The 21799-nt window shown below is 43.6% G+C and overlaps 1 protein-coding gene across 1 annotated transcript in view; it reads left to right on the top strand.

The window, feature by feature from the left end:
* LOC124622898 (cytochrome P450 6k1-like) overlaps positions 1-21799 on the top strand; it is a 162568-nt gene that overhangs the window by 31532 nt on the left and 109237 nt on the right. Inside the window, exon 2 of the mRNA XM_047148688.1 lies at positions 16193-16351. Coding sequence (XP_047004644.1) covers positions 16193-16351 — 159 coding nt within the window. The remainder of the gene's footprint in view (positions 1-16192; positions 16352-21799) is intronic.

Genomic DNA, 21799 nt, shown 5'->3' with positions numbered 1-21799 from the left:
GTGTCTGATACTTTTTCTGTAGTGTCGATGGTTTGCAGTCTGTATCCATCTTGTGTGTAAAACAAGTCTGGACGCTTTCGTGATTTTCTGCTATCTGTATTTTTGTGCTATTTCTTCAAGTCCTGTTGGTTCAATAATTTCACTTAGGTACTTACAGTGTTTGACTCTGTTGATTTCACCATAATTTTTTTTAAGTTTCAGAATATCTGACTTGAACTCATGAATTCAGTCTTCTCAAAAGAGACTTGCAGGCCAACCTTCTCTGCACCCTCTTTGAGGGTCTCGATTTGTTTTACTGCTGTTTCTTAACTGTCAGTTAGAATAGGCAAGTCATCTGCAAACGCTAAGTATAGAAAGTTAATTTTCCTTGACCTCCTAATTCGGCTGGCTCCCAAAGTTTTGTTTTGTTAGTTCCATTTCCCATTCTTTCGTTACTTTGTCTAAAAGTATATTGAATAATAGTGGCGATATCCCGTCGCCATATCTTACTCCTGTTTTAACTAAGAATGATTCAAAATTTCATCTATGAATTTAACTTTTGGTTTGGTTTCTGACAGTGTTTGTTCGATCAGTTTTCGAGTTTTGTGTCTAGTCTGCGTCCTTCTAGAATACTGCGTAGAGACTGTCTACCTATAGAAAGTCTTCGCATGGTTTTTTTAAAAATCAACAAATGTACAGACTATTGGTTTCAACCTTATTGCTTAAATTTTTTAGACAGTTTTAAGATTAAAGAGCTGTTCCGGGCACGACCTGTTAGGATGAAAGCCTGCTTGATGATCTGAAATTGTATGCTGTAATGGTTTAATTCGTACCTAACTGGAAGAGTGCAGAAGGTTGAAATAAGTAGTTCTCGTAACACGCAAAGATCAGCACATTCCTCAAACTGGGGAACTATCAAGAATGGGGTTCCACAAGGGTCAGTCTTGGGTCCTTTGTTGTTCTTATTATATATTAATGACTTGCCATTCTATATTCATGAAGAGGCAAAGTTAGTTCTCTTTGCTGATGATACAAGTATAGTAATCACACCTGAGAAACAAGAATTAACTGATGAAATTGTCAATACTGTCTTTCAGAAAATTACTAAGTGGTTCCTTGTAAACAGACTCTCACTGGATTTTGATAAGACACAGTACATACAGTTCCGTACAGTGAATGGTATGACGCCATTAATAAATATAGACCTTAATCAGAAGCATATAGCTAAGGTAGAATATTCCAAATTTTTAGGTATGTCCATTGATGAGAGATTAAATTGGAAGAAACACATTGATGATCTGCTGAAACGTTTGAGTTCAGCTACTTATGCAATAAGGGTCATTGCAAATTTTGGTGATAAACATCTTAGTAAATTAGCTTACTACGCCTATTTTCACTCATTGCTTTCATATGGCATCATATTTTGGGGTAATTCATCACTGCGGAATAAAGTATTTATTGCACAAAAGCGTGTAATCAGAATAATAGCTGGAGTCCACCCAAGATCATCCTGCAGACATTTATGTAAGGATCTAGGGATATTCACAGTAGCTTCTCAGTATATATACTCTCTTATGAAATTTGTTATTAACAACCAAACCCAATTCAAAAGTAATAGCAGTGTGAATAACTACAATACTAGGAGAAAGGACGATCTTCACTATTCAAGATTAAATCTAACTTTGGCACAGAAAGGGGTGAATTATACTGGCACTAAAGTCTTTGGTCACTTACCAAATAGTATCAAAAGTCTGACAGATAACCAACAAGTATTTAAGAAGAAATTAAAAGAATTTCTGAATGACAACTCCTTCTACTCCATAGAGGAATTTTTAGATATAAATTAAAGAAAAATAAATAAATAAATAAATAAAGTTGTTATATTAACTTAAGTATGTTGTTAAATTAACCTAATTATGTCATGTATTGGAAAATTCGACTCGTTCCACATCATTACGAAATATCGTATTCATGATCCATGGAACTAGTATTAATCTAATCTAATCTAATCTAATCTGTAGCTGTTCCTGTGCTGTCTTCAGAAGAAATGCGGATGAAATTTTGTAAGTGACCAGCGAAACTGAAATGCCTCTGTAGCTGTTCACATCTGAGCTCTCTTCCTTTCTGTGATATGACTGAATTAGTGGACATTTCCAGTGCCCTGGAATTTTTCTGTCTTCCAAATTTCTTGGATGATTTGAGTGATCCCTTTTAAGGAATGTGGACCAAGGTTCTTCAGTAGTTCAGCTACAATTCCATCTTCTCCCGATGACTTATTATTCTTGAGCTTTTTAATGTGACCAGAAATTTCTTCTTGAGTCGGTGGTAATAAAGTTTCCTTCGTGTGTTCTGGTTGTAATCTGAGGAATCCCGTCCTTAGTTGTGAGCAATTTAGAAGTTATAGAAATATTTGGCTAATTCTTTACAATTTTTTTCGTTAGTGCCAATTTTCGATTTTGTTCCCTGAAACAGAGATTTCGTGGAATGTATCCTTTGATTTGATTTACAATCGTTTTGTAAAAGTCGTGTTTTCTGTGGTTCCTAAAACCTTCTTCAATCGAGTTTCGTTGTTCATTAAATTATTTTCTTTTAGTTTGTCCAAGTATTTTAGCTATTTGTTTTCTGACTTCGAAAAAAATTTTTTGTGGTTCCTGATTTGTCACAATTATACTTTAAGAAGTCTCGTTGTCTCTCATTTGTTACATTATCGCAATTTGAATTCCACCACGGTTGCTTGGATTTTTTCTTTAATGGGATCAGTTATCTTACCTCCTGTATAATTTTCGTTTGGAAATCTCTCCAGTTGTTTGTATGTTGTTTTCCCAAACTTCTGAAATTCTGGTTCTTGGATTTTTACAAATCAAATTTGAGAATTAGTGGTGTTTTCCTTCGGCATTTCCTTTTTGGTGTGAATTTAATTTTGACTCTGGTAAGATAGTGGTCTGAATCTCTATTTCCCCTCTACGGACTTGAACGTCGTATATTCTTTTCGGAAATCTTAGGTCTATTTGCAATTCACCTAGCTGAAGGATCAGAGATCGCCGCGTTTTTTGCTTCTTAGGGTTCGTTCGAAGTGATGTGGACATGATTTTTAGATTGTTTTGTTGGTACAACTCGATGAGTCTCACGCCATTCTTGTTCGTGAATTTGTGTGCAGGGTAACTGCCGACTGTTATATATATATATATATTTCCTCTCTTTGCCAATTTGTGCGTTGAAATCACTAAGCAGAATTTTTACGTCCTCCTTCGGAATTTTGGGCATGTCAGTTTCAAGTTTTTCCCAATTTTTTTCTATCTTCTCAGGTTATTTTTAGTTGTCAATTTAGTAGGTGCGTGAACGTTAATAATATTATATATTTTGTTGCTGTGCTTAATTCGTATGGTCATTAGTCTGTCGCTGATTTGATTAACATCTGTAGCAGAGTCAAGGATGTCCATATTCCTAATAAAGGCCATACCAAATAATACAGCTCCTTTGCATATTTTCTTTTCTGTTTCGCTTATAAAGATACGGTAGTTGTCGCAGTCTGTTGTTTCCGAATCGGTGAATCTAGTCTCTTAAAGTGCAAGGACTTGAATTTTTCTGTCTGTTGAGTTCCGTAGTAAGTTTCTGTATTTTGTCAGTCTGAATAAGTGTCTGAATGTTAAAAGTGCCAATGTATGTGTGAGATTTTCGAGGAAATTTATCAGAGAACTCCGACTTTCTCTGTCGTACGAGCCCAAGCTCCTCAGAATCCGATAGCTTGGTTGTCGCCACAGGGCGAGTGGATTGACACCTGGAATAATTTTAATATTACTTCTGCGAATCATTCTGCTTGTAATGAGGTTCCAGCTAATGCTGGTTGGATAGAACCAGGGATTGTTAGCTCCTAGAGCTTAGTGTTTAGCCGCACATCACATGGTTTATAGACGCTGGCTAGACTACCGGTGGTTACCACATAGGCGTGTCCGGATTTTCAGATATGCTTTATCTTCTTTATAAAGCTTACCTCTTCTGCCAGCTCCACCGTTCCGATGATCTGCATCTCCGATTTTATTGCCCTTGAGGTCTCCGCCGTTATCCTGGCAACAAACCTTACAAGGTACTATCACACAGGTCAGGTGAACCAAGATTTTTTAATGAGGTGTTACTCCTCCCCCTCCTTCTTTTTCAACCGGGCTTGGAACCGAATTAGACAGAGTTATTATTATTACTATTATTATTATCTAGCTCATAATTCAGAAAACTTAACCCTTTCTTTTTAATATTGAAGAGCGGTGCCTAGAGTTTTTACTTTGATGTTTTTAGAGAAATCTTCCTTTTGTCAATTGTGTAATTTCGTAACCACCAAAGTAAAGTTGATAGAAATGCCAGACGCGTAATTCTCGAAACCTCCTCTGTTTTTGTTGCTCCTTGATCTTTGCATCTTTATAATAGTGATCTTAGAGTGTGAAAAAAAAGGAAAAGGAAATGTCTCTCAAAAGTGATATGTGGAAGCCTTTTAGGTTATATGACAGTAAAAGCACGAAGTGCAATTATTGTGGGAAGGTACTCCGAGCCTCTATTTATATGAAAAATAATGTGTAATTAAATCTGGTTTTCCCTAATTTTTTACTAATTCTTAAAAATCATTCCTCGCAGTTCTAAATAACACGTGCAATCATAAGTCATAATCGGAATTTCAAAACTATATTTTTGACACCGATATATCGTGCTATAGACTCCTACCATCGATGATATACACTACTGCCCATTAAAATTGCTACACCACGAAGATGAAGTGCTACAGACGCGTAATTTAACCGACAGGAAGAAGATGCTGTGATACGTAAATGATTAGCTCTTCAGAGCATTCACACAAAGTTGGCGCCGGTGGCGACACCTACAACGTGCTGACATGGGGGAAGTTTCCAGCAGATTTCTCATACATAAACAGCAGTTGACCGTCGTTGCCTGGTGAAACGTTGTTGTAATGCCTCGTGTAAGGAGGAGAAATGCGTACCATCACGTTTCCGACTTTGATAAAGGTCGGATTGTAGCCTATCGCGATTGCTGTTTATCGTATCGCGACAGTGCTGCTCGCATAGGTCGAGATCCAATGACTGTTAGCAGAATATGGAATCAGTGGGTTCAGGAGGGTAATACAGAACGCAGTGCTGGATCCCAACGGCCTCGTATCACTAGCAGTCGAGATGACAGGCATCTTATCCGCATGGCTGTAACGGATCGTGCAGCCATGTCTCGATGTCTGAGTCAACAGATGGGACGTTTGCAAGACAACAACCATCTACACGAACAGTTCGACGACGTTTGCAGCAGCATAGACTATCAGCTCGGAGACCATGGCTGCGGTTACCCTTGACGCTGCATCACAGACTGGAGCGCCTGCGATGGTGTACTCAACGACAAACCTGGGTGCACGAATGGCAAAACGTCATTTATTTGGATGAATCTAGGTTCTGTTTACAGCATCATGATGGTCGGATCCGTGTTTGGCGACATCGCAGTGAACACACATTGAACGTGTGTATTCGTCGTCGCCTTACTGGCGTATCACCCGGCGTGATGGTATGGCGTGCCATTGGTTACACGTTCACATTTACGGCACTTTGAACAGTAGACGTTACATTTCAGATGTTACGACCCGTGGCTCTACCCTTCATTCGATCCGTGCGAAACCCTACATTTCGGCAGGATAATGCACGACCGCATGTTGCAGGTCCTGCATGGGCCTCTCTGGATACAGAAAATGTTCGACTGCTGCCCTGGCCAGCACATTCTCCAGATCTCTCACCAATTGAAAACGTCTGGTCAATGGTGGTCGAGCAACAGGCTCGCCACAAAATACCAGAAACTACTCTTGATGAACTGTGGTATCGTGTTGAAGCTGCATGGACAGCTGTACCTGTTCACGCCATCCAAGCTCTGTTTGACTTAATGGCCAGTCGTATCAAGGTCGCTATTACGGCCAGAGGTGGTTGTTCTGGGTACTGTTTTCTCAGGATGTATGCATTCAAATTGCGTGAAAATGCAATCACATGTCAGTTCTAGTATAATATATTTGTCCAGTGAATACCCGTTTACCATGTGTATTTTTTCTTGGTGTAGCAATTTTAATGGCCAGTAGTGTACACCGATCAGCCAAATCATTATGACCACTGACAACCAAAAGGTTAGATGGCTCATAGTGGCGTTGCGGGCACGTGATGCAGTAAGAAACGTGTGTAACCCGAGCGGAGAAGAATGGGGGATTACCCTAGCGCAAACAAGCGCTGCAAGTGGAGCACCAAGGAGATAAGCGACTTTACAAAAGGGCAAATTACTGTTACGAAGAGACTGTGAACGAGTATCTCGAAAACGGCGAAGCTAGTCGAATGTTCACGTGCTACTGTCGTGAGCATCTACTGAAAGTGGTAGACGGCCAGTAAAACTACCACTAGGGGTTAAGTGGTTCGACGTCCACGACTCTTCACAGAATGTGGGGTTATGAAGCTTGTCTGCTCTGTAAAGTAGGATAGATGCCAATCTGTGGCACCTCTGGTGAAAGAGCACAATGCCGGTGGTAGCACATGTGTTTCGGATCACACTATTCAGCGCACATTCTTCAACAAGGGGCTTTGCACCAGACCACCCTTGGGTGTTTACATGTAGACACAACGACAGCTTCAGTTACGATTGCAGTGGGCTCGGGATCATCGAGATTGGACCGTGTCGGCTTGACGGATGAATCATGTTTTGCTACACCAGGTCGATGGTCGTCTCCATAAACGCCGTCATCCTGACGAACGGCTGCTACGAAACGTGCATCGTGCCATAGCCGCGGGCTAGTGGGAGCAGCATTACGCTGTGTGACAAACATTCTCCTCCGCTTGAATGTGACCTCTGGCAGTAACCGAAGATACTGTGTCAGCTACGGACCACCTGCATCTCATCAAGCTTGACGTCTTCCCCGATGGCGATGTCATCTTTCAGCAGTATAAATGTCGTCTTTCGGAGCCAGAAGCGTGCAACAGTCGTTAGAGGAACATGATAGTGATACCACGTTAATCTCTTGGGCACGAAATTCGCATGATGTGAATCCAATGGTTCCCTTCGGACGCCATCACCGCGTACACAAATCAGTGGCCAGTCATTTATGGGAATCACATGACTTGTGCGTGGACACCTGGTGCCACATAGCTCCCCAAATCTACCAATGGACTGTAGAGTCGATGATACGCAGAAGCGATGATGTATTGCGTTACGGAGATGTCCCAACAAGCTGTAAGCAGGTAGTCATAATGTTTTGGCTCATCAGTGTACATTCAGCACGCTAGTAATAGAATGTGGATATATACGCTGAAGAGCCAAAGAAACTTGTAAACCTGCCTAATATTGTGTAGGGCCCCCGCGGGCACGCTGAAGTGCTGCAACGCAACGTGGCATGGACTCAACTAAGGTCTGAAGTAGTGCTAGTGGGAACTGACACCACGAATCCTACAGGGATGTCCATAAATCCGTAAGAGTATGAGCGGGTGGAGATTTCTCCTGAACAGCGCTTTGCAAGGCAACTCAGATATGCTCAATAATGTTTATCTCTGGGGACTTTTGGTGGCCGGCGGAAGTGTTTAAACACAGAAGAGTGTTCCTGGAGCCACTCCGTAGCAATTCTGGACGTGTGGGGTGTTGCATTGTACTACTGGAATTGCCCAAGTTCGTCGGAATGCACAATGGACACGAATGGATGCAAGTGATCAGACAGGATGCTTAGGTGCGTGTCACCTGTCAGAGTCGTATCTAGAAGTATATTAAGTCCCATATCACTCCAATTGCACACGCCCCACACCATTACAGAGCCTCCACCAGCTTGAATAGTGCCCTGCTGAGATGCAGGGTCCTTGGATTCAAGAGGTTGTCTCCATACCCGTACACGGTCAACCACTCGATACAATTTGAAAACGAGAATCGTCCGACCAGGCAATATGTTTCCAGTCATCAATAGTTCAATGTCGATGTATAGGGGCCCAGGTGAGGCGTGGAGCTTCGTGTCGTGCAGTCATCTAGGGTACACAAGTAGGCTCTCGGCTCCGAAATCCCATATCCATCATGTTTCGTTGAATAGTTCGCACGCTGACACTTGTTGATGGCCTAGCATTGAAATCTGCAGCAGTTTGCGGAAGGGTTGCACTTCTGTCATGTTGAACGATTCTCTTCAGTCGTCATTGGTCCCGTTCCTGCACGATCTTTTTCCGGCCGCAGCGACGTAGGAGATTTGATGTTTTTTCGGATTCCTGATATTCACGGTGCATTCGTGAAATAGTTGAACAGGAAAATCCCCACTTCATCACTACCTCGGAGATGCTGTGTCCCATCGCTCGTGCGCCGACTATGACATCACGTTCCAACTCTCTTAAATCTTGATAACCTGCCACTGTAGCAGCAGTAGCCGATCTAAAAACAGCGCCATACACTTGTTGTCTTACATAAGCGTTGCCGACCGCAGCGCCGCATTCTGCCTATTTACATATCTCTGTAATTGAATACGCACCCCTTTACCAGTTTCTTTGGCACTTCAGTGTCTCTTTCAATATCCCATCAATGCACTGCACTCACGTACGTGAGCAAAAGTTTCAGAAACCAGTGACATATAAGGTGTTTGATTCACTGCATCAGTGGCGGTAGTGGTCCTTACATAATGTCAGAAAATTGTCAAATATTCGGACAGTTGCCATTTTTCCTCTAAGCTTTCCCATTTATTACAGTTTTCCGCCATATCCCTACATATTATTCCTGGATGTTTTCTTATGTCATTTACTCACTTTCCTTCAGGTTACCTGATCCCAGTCAGCAGCTCGTGGTTTTGGGGTTAGGGTTGCTGAATATGACTAGTCCTAGGTTCGATTCCCAACCGGGTCCCCTTGGGACTGGGTGGTGTGCTGTTATCATATTGTCATCTACGTGCAAGTCACCGAAGTGGCGTGAAATAAAACGACTTGCGCCAGGTGGCCGAACTCCTCAGAAGGGAACTGTCAGCCAAAAATACCATAGGCACATCACATATTCTTGGAATCCAGCTGCCATCTTTTCGCATTTCTAGTCCAGAAGGACAAATACGCTTAAGAACTGTATTCAAATACAGAGATATGTAAACAGGCAGAATACGGCCCTACGGTCGGCAACGTCTATATAAGACAAGTTCAAATGGTTCAGATGGCTCTGAGCACAATGGGACTTAACATCTGAGGTCATCAGTCCCCTAGAATTAGAACTATTTAAACCTAACTAACCTAAGGACATCACACACATCCATGCCCTAGGCAGGATTCGAACCTGCGACCGATACAGCAGCGCGGTTCCAGACTGAAGCGCCTAGAACCGCTCGGCCACAGCGGCCGGCATAAGACAAGTGTCTGGCGCAGTTAGATCGGTCACTGCTGCTACAATGACAGGTTATGAAGATTTAAGTGAGTTTGAACGTGGCGTTATAGTCGGCGCACGAGCGATGGGACGCAGCATCTCTGATGTAGCGATGAAGAGTGGATTTTCATGTACGACCATTTCACAAGTGTACGAGCCCAAATTTGAATGTATTCTGAATTTAAGATTGACAAACGAACAGGAAAGCGAAACTTCCTGGCAGATTAAATCTGTGTGCCGGACCGAGACTCGAAATCGGAACCTTTGCCTTTCTCTTTGAAGTGCTCTACCAACTGAGCCATCCAAGCTCGACCCATGACGCATCCTCACAGCTTCAATTCTGCCAATACCTCGTCTCTTACCTTCCAAACTTCACAGAAGCTCTTCTGCGAACCATGCAAAACTAGCACTCCTGGAAGAAAGAATATTGCGGAGACAGTTTGTTCGACTCTTACGATCATTTTTTCCCAGGAACGGATAGATGTACGTTGAAATTTATGTCACATATTAAGATCTACGGTCCCTTGGCGGTGTAAACAATCAAAGCTACTAAGTCAATGTAATCAAAAGATACGGCCATTTATGTCACATATTTTGATATTCGCAAACTCACGCATCTAAAGCTATAGGGTACTTCCCGCTGACCTGGATTCATGGAATTTGGGAAGAAAGTGGGTTTCACAGTACAAGTAATGGAAAAAATCCGAAAATTGTTAATTTGTAGTTGTATCATAAGAAGGAATTTTTTGTCATTTGTCTCTCTATTCGTCCGTCTGTTAGGATGCCTTTAGCAGGAACGAGTACATGCACCAAGTTAAAATTGATATCACATACTGATGATGTCTATGCCCGCTTGGTGTTGTAGTAAACTTTAGCTCCTCAGTCAGCGTAATTAAAAGAGACGATCATTTATGTCACGTATTTTGATACTCTGCTCTCAAACTCCCTCGTTAAAACATACAGGCTACTTATCGTTGATCTAGAATCATGAAATTTGGCAAAAAGTAAGGTTTCACAGTACACGTCAAGAAAAAAATCGAAAACTTTTAATTTGTAATTATATAACACGAAGGAAATATTTCTTTTGTCATTTGTTATCCGACATTAGACTTGAAATTAAAACTTTCTCGAAAGTCTTTGAAATCCCAGAACTGATATCTTTGCCAGTATCAACGTCTATAACAGGCATAAATCGTCGAGATTCCTGGAATTGATGAACTGTCTTTATATGTAATTAAGTTTGTACGGAACCCTCAGAATGCGACTCCTACTCGCAGATGCTCCTTTTTTCCTTTGAAATACCTGTTACAGATCGTTAGGGAAGCATTTATTTTTGTACTGCCCTGGGGCCCCTTTAGGATATACTTGGCGACTATGGTGGTTAGGATGTCTTACACAGCTCTGAAAACGCTAAAACAACCTTAAGCTTTGACCTTAAAAAGTAATGATCTAATAAGAGATGCGGCGGGGTTAGCCACTAATACGCAAAAGCTATACAGATGCATTCTAAAGAACTGACGCAAGAGTAATGGTAGAAACTGCTGTGAATAAACATGAACTGGCACATCGATTTGTCACAAAATAACTACCAATAAACACATAAAACGCCTCCTCTACCAAATGACGTGGTGCAACGGTAAGACATTGGCCTCGAATTCAGGAGGACAGTGGTTCAAACCCCATAGGATCATCCAGATGTAGTTTTCCCTAAATCATTTAAGACAAACGCCTCGAAGTTTTCTTTGAGAGGATAACGGCCGACTTCCTTTCCTATACCTCCCCAATCGAACCTTGTGCTCTGTCTCCAAAGACCTTCTCGTCGACTGTCCGTTAAACCCTAAATAGCCGGCCGAAGTGGCCGTGCGGTTAAAGGCGCTGCAGTCTGGAACCGCAAGACCGCTACGGTCGCAGGTTCGAATCCTGCCTCGGGCATGGATGTTTGTGATGTCCTTAGGTTAGTTAGGTTTAACTAGTTCTAAGTTCTAGGGGACTAATGACCGCAGCAGTTGAGTCCCATAGTGCTCAGAGCCATTTGAACCATTTGAAACCCTAAATATCCCTGTAGCGTGTCTTCTAAAGAACTTTCAGTACTGTCGAGTATTTTTCTATAGGCCCCACCATTGTCCCTGTGGCACCTGCCTTCCAGAAGGGAAGATATCATCGCTCGATGCACGACAAGAATTAAGATTTCTTGCGGTCTTTGTCCTCGATATGAGGACAAAGCTCTGCAGCGGTTATGACGAGGGCGTCTAGGTCAGGGACGGTCTTATTGTGGTTTCTTTCGGCTCGGATCAACAAGCTTCTCATTCTGATACACTCGCAGCGCTTACTTGAATAAAACGTCAGTTTATATTCCGATCAGTGCATATCCGCCATGTTTAACGACAGAGGCTGCACGCGCATAGACTGACAGTCCTTCCAAGCTGCTTCGCATCGTTGGCGGTCAGAGCTGCTGCCAAGGCCATGTAAACATCGCAAGCTTCCTCGGTAACCACTGACTGTCGCACGATTTCACGAATAGATAGTCAGTTAGTTAGCTAGCTACATTTTCCATCGATTATTTGAACTATTCTTTTATCGAAATGATGTGGAACGAGTTAGTTTACACGATATGTATACATGACTGGTGTTAATATTAATAAACACATTATTATCTTTAGTCCTACCCATACAACTACACTGTACAGTACATTGTTTTTACTGGCAATCAGCTTTTAAGTAGAAATTCGTCAGTGGAATGGAGGGAGATATCCAGGAAGAATGATTTTAAATTATATTTAAAACTTGCTTCGCTACCTGTCAGACATTTACGTTATTGGTCGAATGATCGAAAATTTTATCGCTGAATAGGTTGAACTCATTTCTGAGTCACTGACAGCCTTAACAATCGGTAGCAACGGTCATTTTCCCCTCCAGTACTTATGGACATCACTGATCTTCTCAAATTGTGATAGAGTATTTCTAAAAATGCCTAGCTTCTTGAAGAGATACCTACATGTAGGTGGACACCGGTATTATTCTTATTACTCGCTTTTGCGCAATCAGTACTTTCTTTCTAAGTCTAAACTGCCCAGCCGATTTTATATAGCCTTTCCCTACGATTCCTCCCAAGACTCATAGAGACGACAGGAAAAACAAGAAATAACACTCCAAGAAACTACTGCCACGCCAAAAGCACGAGAATAACGAATAATTCCTTTTACCTCTGAGACACCGCTAACACTGATCCTGGGCTTCTGAACACCGTGATAACTGGAGATGAGTAATGGATGTACGGGTACGAACCAGAAACAAAAAGATGGTCGTCGGAATGGAAGCATCCAAGCCTCCAAGGCCGAAGAAAGAAAGTGCGGCAGGTGCGAAGCAAAATCAAGGAGATGCTGACTGTCTTCTTTGGTGTCCGTGGAATTGTGCATCACGAATACGCATCGGAAGGACAAACAGTGACAAAGGAGTACTATCAAGATGTTCTCCGGCGACTTCGTGACGCAGTTCGTCGCAAAAGACCAGACATGTGAACGGCAAGAAACTGGCAACTGCATCACGAAAACGCCCCCGCACATTCGTCCCACTTGATCCAAAATTGGCGAGACATGGAATTACAGCTGTTCGCCAACCTCCCTACTGTCCAGACTTGGCTCCTTGCGACTTCTGGTTGTTTCCAAAATTGAAGATGCCACTGAAAGGATCCCGTTTCGCGAGTAGGGAAGTTATAATGCGGAACACGACGACGGAACTGAGCACCATTCCAAAAGAAGACTTCCGGAGGTGTTTCCAGCAGTAGAAGGCTCGTTGGGCTAAGTGTGTGCAAGCACAAGGGGACTACTTTGAAGGGGATTAGGGTCCCAACACCGTCAGGTATTTGAAATATTTTTTCTGGCCATAGGTCGAATACGTTTTAGACAGGCCTCGTGTATGCCACCTAAGATATGTTCGGAAACGCTGCGGTTGGTAAATCCACGTAGCCGAAGTCACTATGCTCCCTTGACTGACCCATTGAGCTGTTACTGCTTCTCCGCTGACAAACTTATACCACCGTCTCCTTTTAAATTGGGAAGTCTGCATCTCGTGACATCTTGCAGTGAATTCTGCATTACATAGCGATGTCCAGATAGCTTAGAACAGGTAGTATACAGCTCTTCCAAGTACCGTCAGGCGCATTTTCTCTGATGTTTCGACAGATATTTGCAGTTTTTGCAGTGTGTAGCTTGAGTAATCCTAAATAGATCATGCTAATCACACCTCTAGTGAGATGCCCAGCGCTGATGGGAAGCGCCGAGTTGGTCCCTGTTACAAACAAAATCATCTTTAAAGTGGATTTCGATTTGCCTACTCGACAGAGTGGTATTAATAGAGACAGCAAAACACGAAGAGCAACCAGTACTCCAGCAGTGGCCCGCATCTCGTGGTCGTGCGGTAGTGTTCTCGCTTCCCACGCCCGGGGTCCCGGGTTCGATTCCCGGCGGGGTCAGGGATTTTCTCTGCCTCGTGATGGCTGGGTGTTGTGTGATGTCCTTAGGTTAGTTAGGTTTAAGTAGTTCTAAGTTCTAGGGGACTGATGACCTAAGATGTTAAGTCCCATAGTGCTCAGAGCCATTTGAACCATTTGAACTCCAGCAGTGACTTGCGTACTGCCCAACCACAGAGTGGCTGCTACGGCTATGCAGCAGCACTACTCAGTCGTTGCTTATTTACTGCACGCCAAATCTCCGTATCCATCCCAGTGACCACTCGATAGAAACACTATTGATAAAACTAAGGAAACCGGTACTTGAAGGTGACTGTCACACGATTCGACTGGCGCCAGCGTACATTGTGCGTAAGGACCTTGAAGACAAGATACGAGAAATTAGGGCTCATACGGAGCCATGTGGATAATCGTTTCTCCCTCGCTCTGTTTACGAGTGAAACGTGAAAGGAAATAACTAGTAGTGGTACGGGGTACCAGCCGCCAAGCATTGTACGGGGGCTTGCGGATTAGCCATGCAGATCTACAGGCTGACTATACACTACTGGCCATTACAATTGCTAAACCACGAAGATGACGTGCTACAGACGCGAAATTTAACCGACAGGAAGAAGATGCTGTATTGTGCAAAAAAAAAAAAAAAAAAAAAAAAAAAAAAAAAAAAAAAAAAAAAAAATGGTTCAAATGGCTCTGAGCACTATGCGACTTAACGTCTGAGGTCATCAGTTCCCTAGAACTTAGAACTGCTTAAACCCAACTAACCTAAGGACATCACACACATCCATGCCCAAGGCAGGATTCAAACCTGCGACCGTAGCGGTCGCGCGGTTCCAGACTGAAGCGCCTAGAACCGCTCGGCCACGCCGGCCGGCTGTATTGTGCAAATGAGATTAACTTTTCAGAGCATTCGCACAAGGCTGGCGCCGGTGGCGACACCTACAACGTGCTGACGTGAGGAAAGTTTCCAACCGATTTCACATACACAAACAGCAGTTGCCGGCGTTGCCTGGTGAAACATTGTTGTGATGCCTCGTGTAAGGTGGAGATATGCGTACCATCACGTTTCGTGTCTTTGATAAAGGTCGGATTGTAGCCTATCGCGATTGCCATTTATCGTATCGCGACATTGCTGCTCGCGTTGGTCGAGATCCAATGACTGTTAGCAGAATATGGAATCGGTGATTCAGGAGGGTCATACGGAACGCCGTGCTGGATCCCAACGGCCTTGTATCACTAGCAGTCGAGATGACAGGCATCTTATCCGCATGGCTGTAATGGATCGTGCAGACACGTCTCGATCCCTGAGTCAACAGATGGGGACGCTTGCAAGACAACAACCATCTGCACGAACAGTTCGACGACGTTTGCAGCAGCATGGACTATCAGCTCGGAGACCATGGCTGCGGTTACCCTTGACGCTGCATCACTGACAGGAGCGCCTGCGATAGTGTACTCAACGACGAACCTGGGTGCACGGATGAACCCAGGTTCTGTTTACAGCATCATGATGGTAGCATCCGTGTTTGGCGACATAGCGGTGAACGTACATTGGAAGCGTGTTTTCGTCATCACCATACTGGCGTATCACCCGGCGTGATGGTATGGGGTGCCATTGGTTACACGTCTCGGTCACCTCTTGTTCGCATTGACGGCACTTTGAACAGTGGACGTTACATTTCAGATATGTTACGACCCGTGGCTCTACCCTTTATTCGATCCCTGCGAAATCCTACATTTCAGCAGGATAATGTACGACCGCATATTGCGGGTCCTGTATGGGCCTTTCTGGATACAGAGAATGTTCGACTGCTGCCCTGGCGAGCACATTCTCCAGATCTCTCACCAATTGAAAACGTCTGGTTAATGGTGGCCGAGCAACTGGCTCGTCACAATACTCTGGTCCCTACTCTTGATGAACTGTGGTATTGTGTTGAAGTTGCATGGGCAACTGTACCTGTACACCCCATCCAAGCTCTGTTTGACTCAATGCCCAGGTGTATCAAGGCCGTTATTACGGCCAGAGCTCTGCGCCTGGGCGTATCAAGGCCGTTATTACGGCCAGAGGTGGTTGTTCTGGGTACTGATTTCTCAGGATCTATGCACCGAAATTGCGTGAAAATGTAACCACATGTCAGTTCTAGTATAATGTATTTGTCCAATGAATACCCATGTATCATCTGCATTTCTTCTTGGTGTAGCAATTTTAATGGCCAGTAGTGTATTTTCTCTGTTGGTTCTTCACTCATCTCCACGGCAATGCTTGTACACGTGCAGACATAGTTAATTTTCCCTCCCGGCTGAAATAAAACGGTAGATCATTAACACAAAGCAAGAACAGCAGTGCTAGTAAGTTAACTGTGTCGTCAGGGTGCGTGCCTTTGCTGGAGACGCACGGCTACGCACATCGGCGTCACACCCAACAGCGTCGGGGCCGCAGCACGTCGTTCGCAGGCCTCCAGAGCGCTCACTGCACGACCATGGGGCAGCAGTCAAGCGAGCCCGCAGCTGTGGGCAGCTCATCAAGAGGTGAGCCAATTTCAAGGTACTACCAATACTAATGTTTACCACAGCTCTTCACTTGTAAATCTACGACCCGATCTATGGCAGTGGTAAAATATGTCTTCTCTTCCATCTTCATGTTCTGGCTGTACGTCGATAACCTACTCTCGTTGTTCTTCTTTAAAAGATGTATATATCTTTCGACTAAACGGCACAAAAAATGTTTCGCACCTCTTCTTAGCTTGGATGGGTTTTCTTTAACAGAAAGCCTCTTTAGAAGTGTGTTACCACAATAACTTCATGCGCACAGCAATCTGCAGAGCTTTGTCGACCCAGACAGTATTCATAACGAGTCCAATACGGATCCCTGCATATTATGAAAATGGATGTACATATGTATGTATGTATGTATGAACCACTCGACAACACCTACCAATGGGTGGTAATGGGGATGAAAATGGAGCTTGGCTCACGGCGCATGAATACCCTGACTTTATTCATCCTGTATTTAAGAATGACAGCACCTAGTGACTTGCAACAAACTTTACATATAATTTCAAACAGTTAAGAAACTTTTTTCGCTGACAACCTCCACAAAATGATGAAAGAAATAAAGTTTATGGCTTTCTACATTTTCGCTGCTCATTTTCGCATCAGGCATGAAGTTTTAATTTATTTCTTGTTTACTACTAGCTATATTCGTGATACATTTTGCTTACAGCATTCACATACAGTATACCACTGAATATACTGTACCTGCAAAATTATGTCATTGTACGACACATAGTTCACGAGATATGATGTCACAAACATCGAGGTGCGAAAATATTGCAGGGCGAAATTCAGTCGAGATACAGATGAATTATGGCCGAGCGGTTCTAGGCGCTTCAGTCTGGAACCGCGCGACCGCTACGGTCGCAGGTTCGAATCCTGCCTCGGGCATGGATGTGTGTGATGTCCTTAGGTTAGTTAGGTTTAAGTAACTCTAAGTTCTATGGGACTGATGACCTCAGATGTTAAGTCCCATAGTGCTCAGAGCCATTTGAATCATTTTTAGATGAATTATGCGTGCAAATAAGTGCGAAAATGTTAAGTATATGTTGACGTGTTCGAACGCTGGCAAAGCCACGGGTAAAAAGTTCCTCCTAGATCGATTTAAACCAGATTTGGTACACATACTACCTACTATCTGTAAAGAAATATTAGAACCAGCAAAGTCCTATTGGGATAGGTGTCACAACGTGAAGAGAGAAGGGGGTAGGAGGAGATGGACAGTGAGGAGGGAGAAGATGGACAAAGAGAGAGCGAGGGGGAAAAGAGAAAGGGGAGAAGAGATGATAGACATAGAGAGGAAGGAGAAGGAAATGAACAGGGAGAGGGAGCATGAAAATACGGCAGTGAGAGAGAGGGGAGGAGGAGATCGGCAGAATGGATAGGAGGAATAAATGCACAGAGAAAGGGAAGCGGAGCAGATGGACAGAGAAAGGAAATAGGAGGAGACGGACAGAGAGAGGGGAGAAGAGGAGATGGACAGAAAGAGGGGAGGAGTAGATGGAAAAAGAGAGGAGCAGATGGATAGAGAGTGTGGAGGAAGAGATTGACAGAGAGAGGAGATGGTCTAATCGTACACTGGAATAGATACATACCTGGGCATTCCACGTACTTAGCTACTAACGATATAAACTTCCTACGTCCACTCGTGATGTGCAAAGTAAGTGGTCAAGGGACCATCTGGAACTAAATTTGGTTCACCGACTTAGGGTATTCTTCATAGACGATTGTGGGATTTTCTCAACGCCTTATGATCATCCCAGAAGAGGGTGGGGATATCCAGGTATCTACGCTAGTCTGACATGTGAACCCACGTGTTGAACACTCAGCTGAGTCAGTAACATTTTGGGCCTATACAGTGTACGGACTTCGGACGTCTCTCACAGCTATCGAGGGAAATATCAGAGCTGTATAGCATCGGGACAAGACCCGCCAATCTATTGCCCAGCCCCACACTCAATATTTAGTCGACGAGTTTCTCTTTCAGGACGAAAATGAAATAGAGCACAACGCCCCTCTCGTGGTGTCCTTCCACTAGAAAACAGAAGTCAGCTGAATAGAATGGCTTGTGGTATCTGCTGACATGAATCCGACTGAGCACCTTGGAACCAGCTGAAACTTGCAGCGTGACAACGCAGGCGCCCAACTCACATTACTTTTAGAACTGCAACAACAAGCTACTTTTTATGTATATTTACTTCTACCAATACACGTTTCGAGCTTTCGGCCATCTCCAGACGGCGTAGCCCGCATCTCGTGGTCGTGCGGTAGCGTTCTCGCTTCCCACGCCCGGGTTCCCGGGTTCGATTCCCGGCGGGGTCAGGGATTTTCTCTGCCTCGTGATGGCTGGGTGTTGTGTGATGTTCTTAGGTTAGTTAGGTTTAAGTAGTTCTAAGTTCTAGGGGACTGATGACCTAAGATGTTAAGTCCCATAGTGCTCAGAGCCATTTGAACCAACCAGACGGCGTAAAAAACAGCACTGTTTTTGTGCAACATACAAAGACAGTGTTTGTACCATATATATAAATGTTAAAATTGGAGCAACAACAAACAGATAGAAAGTAAGAGCATCTAGCCATCAACATATTGTAAACATAAAACTCGTGAAGAGTAGTAGTTAAATGAAATTGTTATTTTGTACATGGCAGCCGCAGCATCCAAACACCAGTCGGTGTTTTTAACTATGTGCTAACCGAGTTGGATTGGGTTGTTTTGGGGGAGGAGACCAAACAATGAGGTCGTCGGTCTCCTCGGATTAGGGAAGGATGGGGAAGGAAGTCAAAAATGGTTCAAATGGCTCTGAGCACTATGGGACTTAACATCTGAGGTCATCAGTCCCCTAGAACTTAGAACTACTTAAACCTAACTAACCTAAGGACATCACACACATCCATGCCCGAGGCAGGATTCGAACCTGTGACCGTAGCGGACGCGCGGTTCCAGACTGAAGCGCCTAGAACCTCTCGTCCACACCGGCCGGCGGGGAAGGAAGTCGACCGTGCCCTTTTCAAAGGAACTATCCATGCATTTGCCTGAAGAGATTTTTAGGAAAGTCACGGAAAACGTAAATCAAGATGGCCGGACACGGGATTGAACCGTCGTCCTCCCGAATGCGAGTCAAGTGTGCTAACCACTGCGCCACCTTGCTCGGTATGTGCTAACTGAAGATTTTAATATGTACAGTACTGGAAAATGAAAACAGAACGCCAAGAATTCATCGATCCAGAAAAGATAAATTTCACTGAGAACTCCAGAGAATGTATACAACAAACGATCACGCCGACTGAGCCACACGTGACTGAGCACAGTCGACAGGCCGTGCTAAATGTCACCGCTAGTACCCTATATTCCTTCCTTTTTCCCAAGGAGACGATCGTAGAGATGACGAACTTATTCTTGCGGAATGGCGTACTATGCAATTACTACCTGATGCTTGAATTGGGTCAAATCTCTTGTCGGTCTTACAGACTGCTCAAGATGGTTCATTCAGTCCCAAATACGCTCAGTGCACGACAGATCTGGGGATCGTGCTGGCCAGAGTCGGTGACGTGCACCTTGGAGAGAAAGCTGGGTGGCACAGGATACGTGTGAATGTGCACTGTCCTGTTGGAAAAGCACGTCGCGTTGTTGGTGCAGGAACGGTAGCACGATGGACTGAAAGATTTTTGGGTGTACCAGGCACTGTTCAATGTTCCCTCTACCATCACCAGAGGAGAACGGCCATTGCAAGGTATCGCTCTCCACACCATGATGCAGAATGTTGGCACTGTATGCCTCTTTGTATGCACTCCAGACGTTGCCGCTCACCTGCACTGTGCCACACCCCACAGTACCATTATTGGCACAGTCAGAAGCGACTCTCGTCGCTGAAGACGTGAAGTCTTCATTCGTCCTTCCATGAGTTACGGCAAGAAAAAAAAAAAAAGGAATAGAAGTGAGATAGTGTTAATACTTTCATCCTTCTTTACCTCCTCTGCATTACTGCAGATGACGTGTCACTGAGCACATTTGTACTGTGCATGCAGTACACGTGAGGTGCCTAGTTGTTTCCACTGCCCTGTGTGGAATACACAAAGTTCTTGTACACTTCACTAACCTGCTATCTTCATGATGATGATGATGATGATGATGATGATGATGATGATGATGATGGTGTCCCTAGCGCAGAAAACAGCACGCAGGTCGTGGATTCTTTTTCTTGAGGCTGAAATTAACTTCGCAAGGAACTGCTGCTACGAATAAACTATAGCTCATTTGGGATGCCACTCGCGTTTTTATTGATATAGACACGAGAAACTATTCTTGATCACAACGCATTAAACATATCTTTCCAAAGTCATTATATCTGTTTAAAATAACATGAAATACATCCTGCCACAGACAACATGTCTGTCTACTGGAACCGTCAGAACTGAAGAATAAAATTACATGAATCAAATACTACTATTACAGACAAGAAGAAGAATGGGTAGCTTTGAGGCATGAAGTAGTGAAGGCAGCAGAGGATCAAGTAGGTAAAAAGACGAGGGCTAGTAGAAATCCTTGGGTAACAGAAGAAATATTGAATTTAATTGATGAAAGGAGAAAATATAAAAATGCAGTAAATGAAGCAGGCAAAAAGGAATACAAACGCCTCAAAAATGAGATCCACAGGAAGTGCAAAATGGCTAAGCAGGGATGGCTAGAGGATAAATGTAAGGATAAAGAGGCTTATCTCACTAGGGGTAAGATAGATACTGCCTACAGGAAAATTAAAGAGACCTTTGGAGATATGAGAACCTCTTGTATGAATATCAAGAGCTCAGATGGAAACCCAGTTCTAAGCAAAGAAGGGAAAGCAGAAAGGTGGAAGGAGTATATAGAGGGTCTATATAAGGGCGAGGTACTTGAGGGCAATATTATGGAAATGGAAGAGGATGTAGATGAAGATGAAATGGGAGATATGATACTGAGTGAAGACTTTGACAGAGCACTGAAAGACCTGAGTCGAGACAAGGCCCCGGGAGTAGAAAACATTCCATTAGAACTACTGACAGCCTTGGGAGAGCCAGTCCTGACAAAACTCTACCATCTGGTGAGCAAGATGTATGAGACAGGCGAAATACCCACAGACTTCAAGAAGAATATAATAATTCCAATCCCAAAGAAAGCAGGTGTTGACAGATGTGAAAATTATCAAACTATTAACTTAAAAGTCACAGCTGCAAAATACTAACGCGAATTCTTTACAGACGAATGGAAAAACTGGTAGAAGCCGACCTCGGGGAACATCCGTTTGGATTCCGTAGAAATATTGGAACACGTGAGGCAATACTGACCCTACGACTTATCTTAGAAGCTAGATTAAGAAAAGGTAAACCCACGTTTCTAGCATTTGTAAACATAGAGAAAGCTTTTGACAATGTTGACTGGAATACTCTCTTT

The sequence above is a fragment of the Schistocerca americana genome, chromosome 7, assembly GCF_021461395.2.
Source record: "Schistocerca americana isolate TAMUIC-IGC-003095 chromosome 7, iqSchAmer2.1, whole genome shotgun sequence".
In the NCBI taxonomy this organism is placed as follows: Eukaryota; Metazoa; Arthropoda; class Insecta; order Orthoptera; family Acrididae; genus Schistocerca; species Schistocerca americana.
Note: the sequence above shows the minus strand (reverse complement) of the source record. Positions and strands in the feature narration are given on the sequence as shown.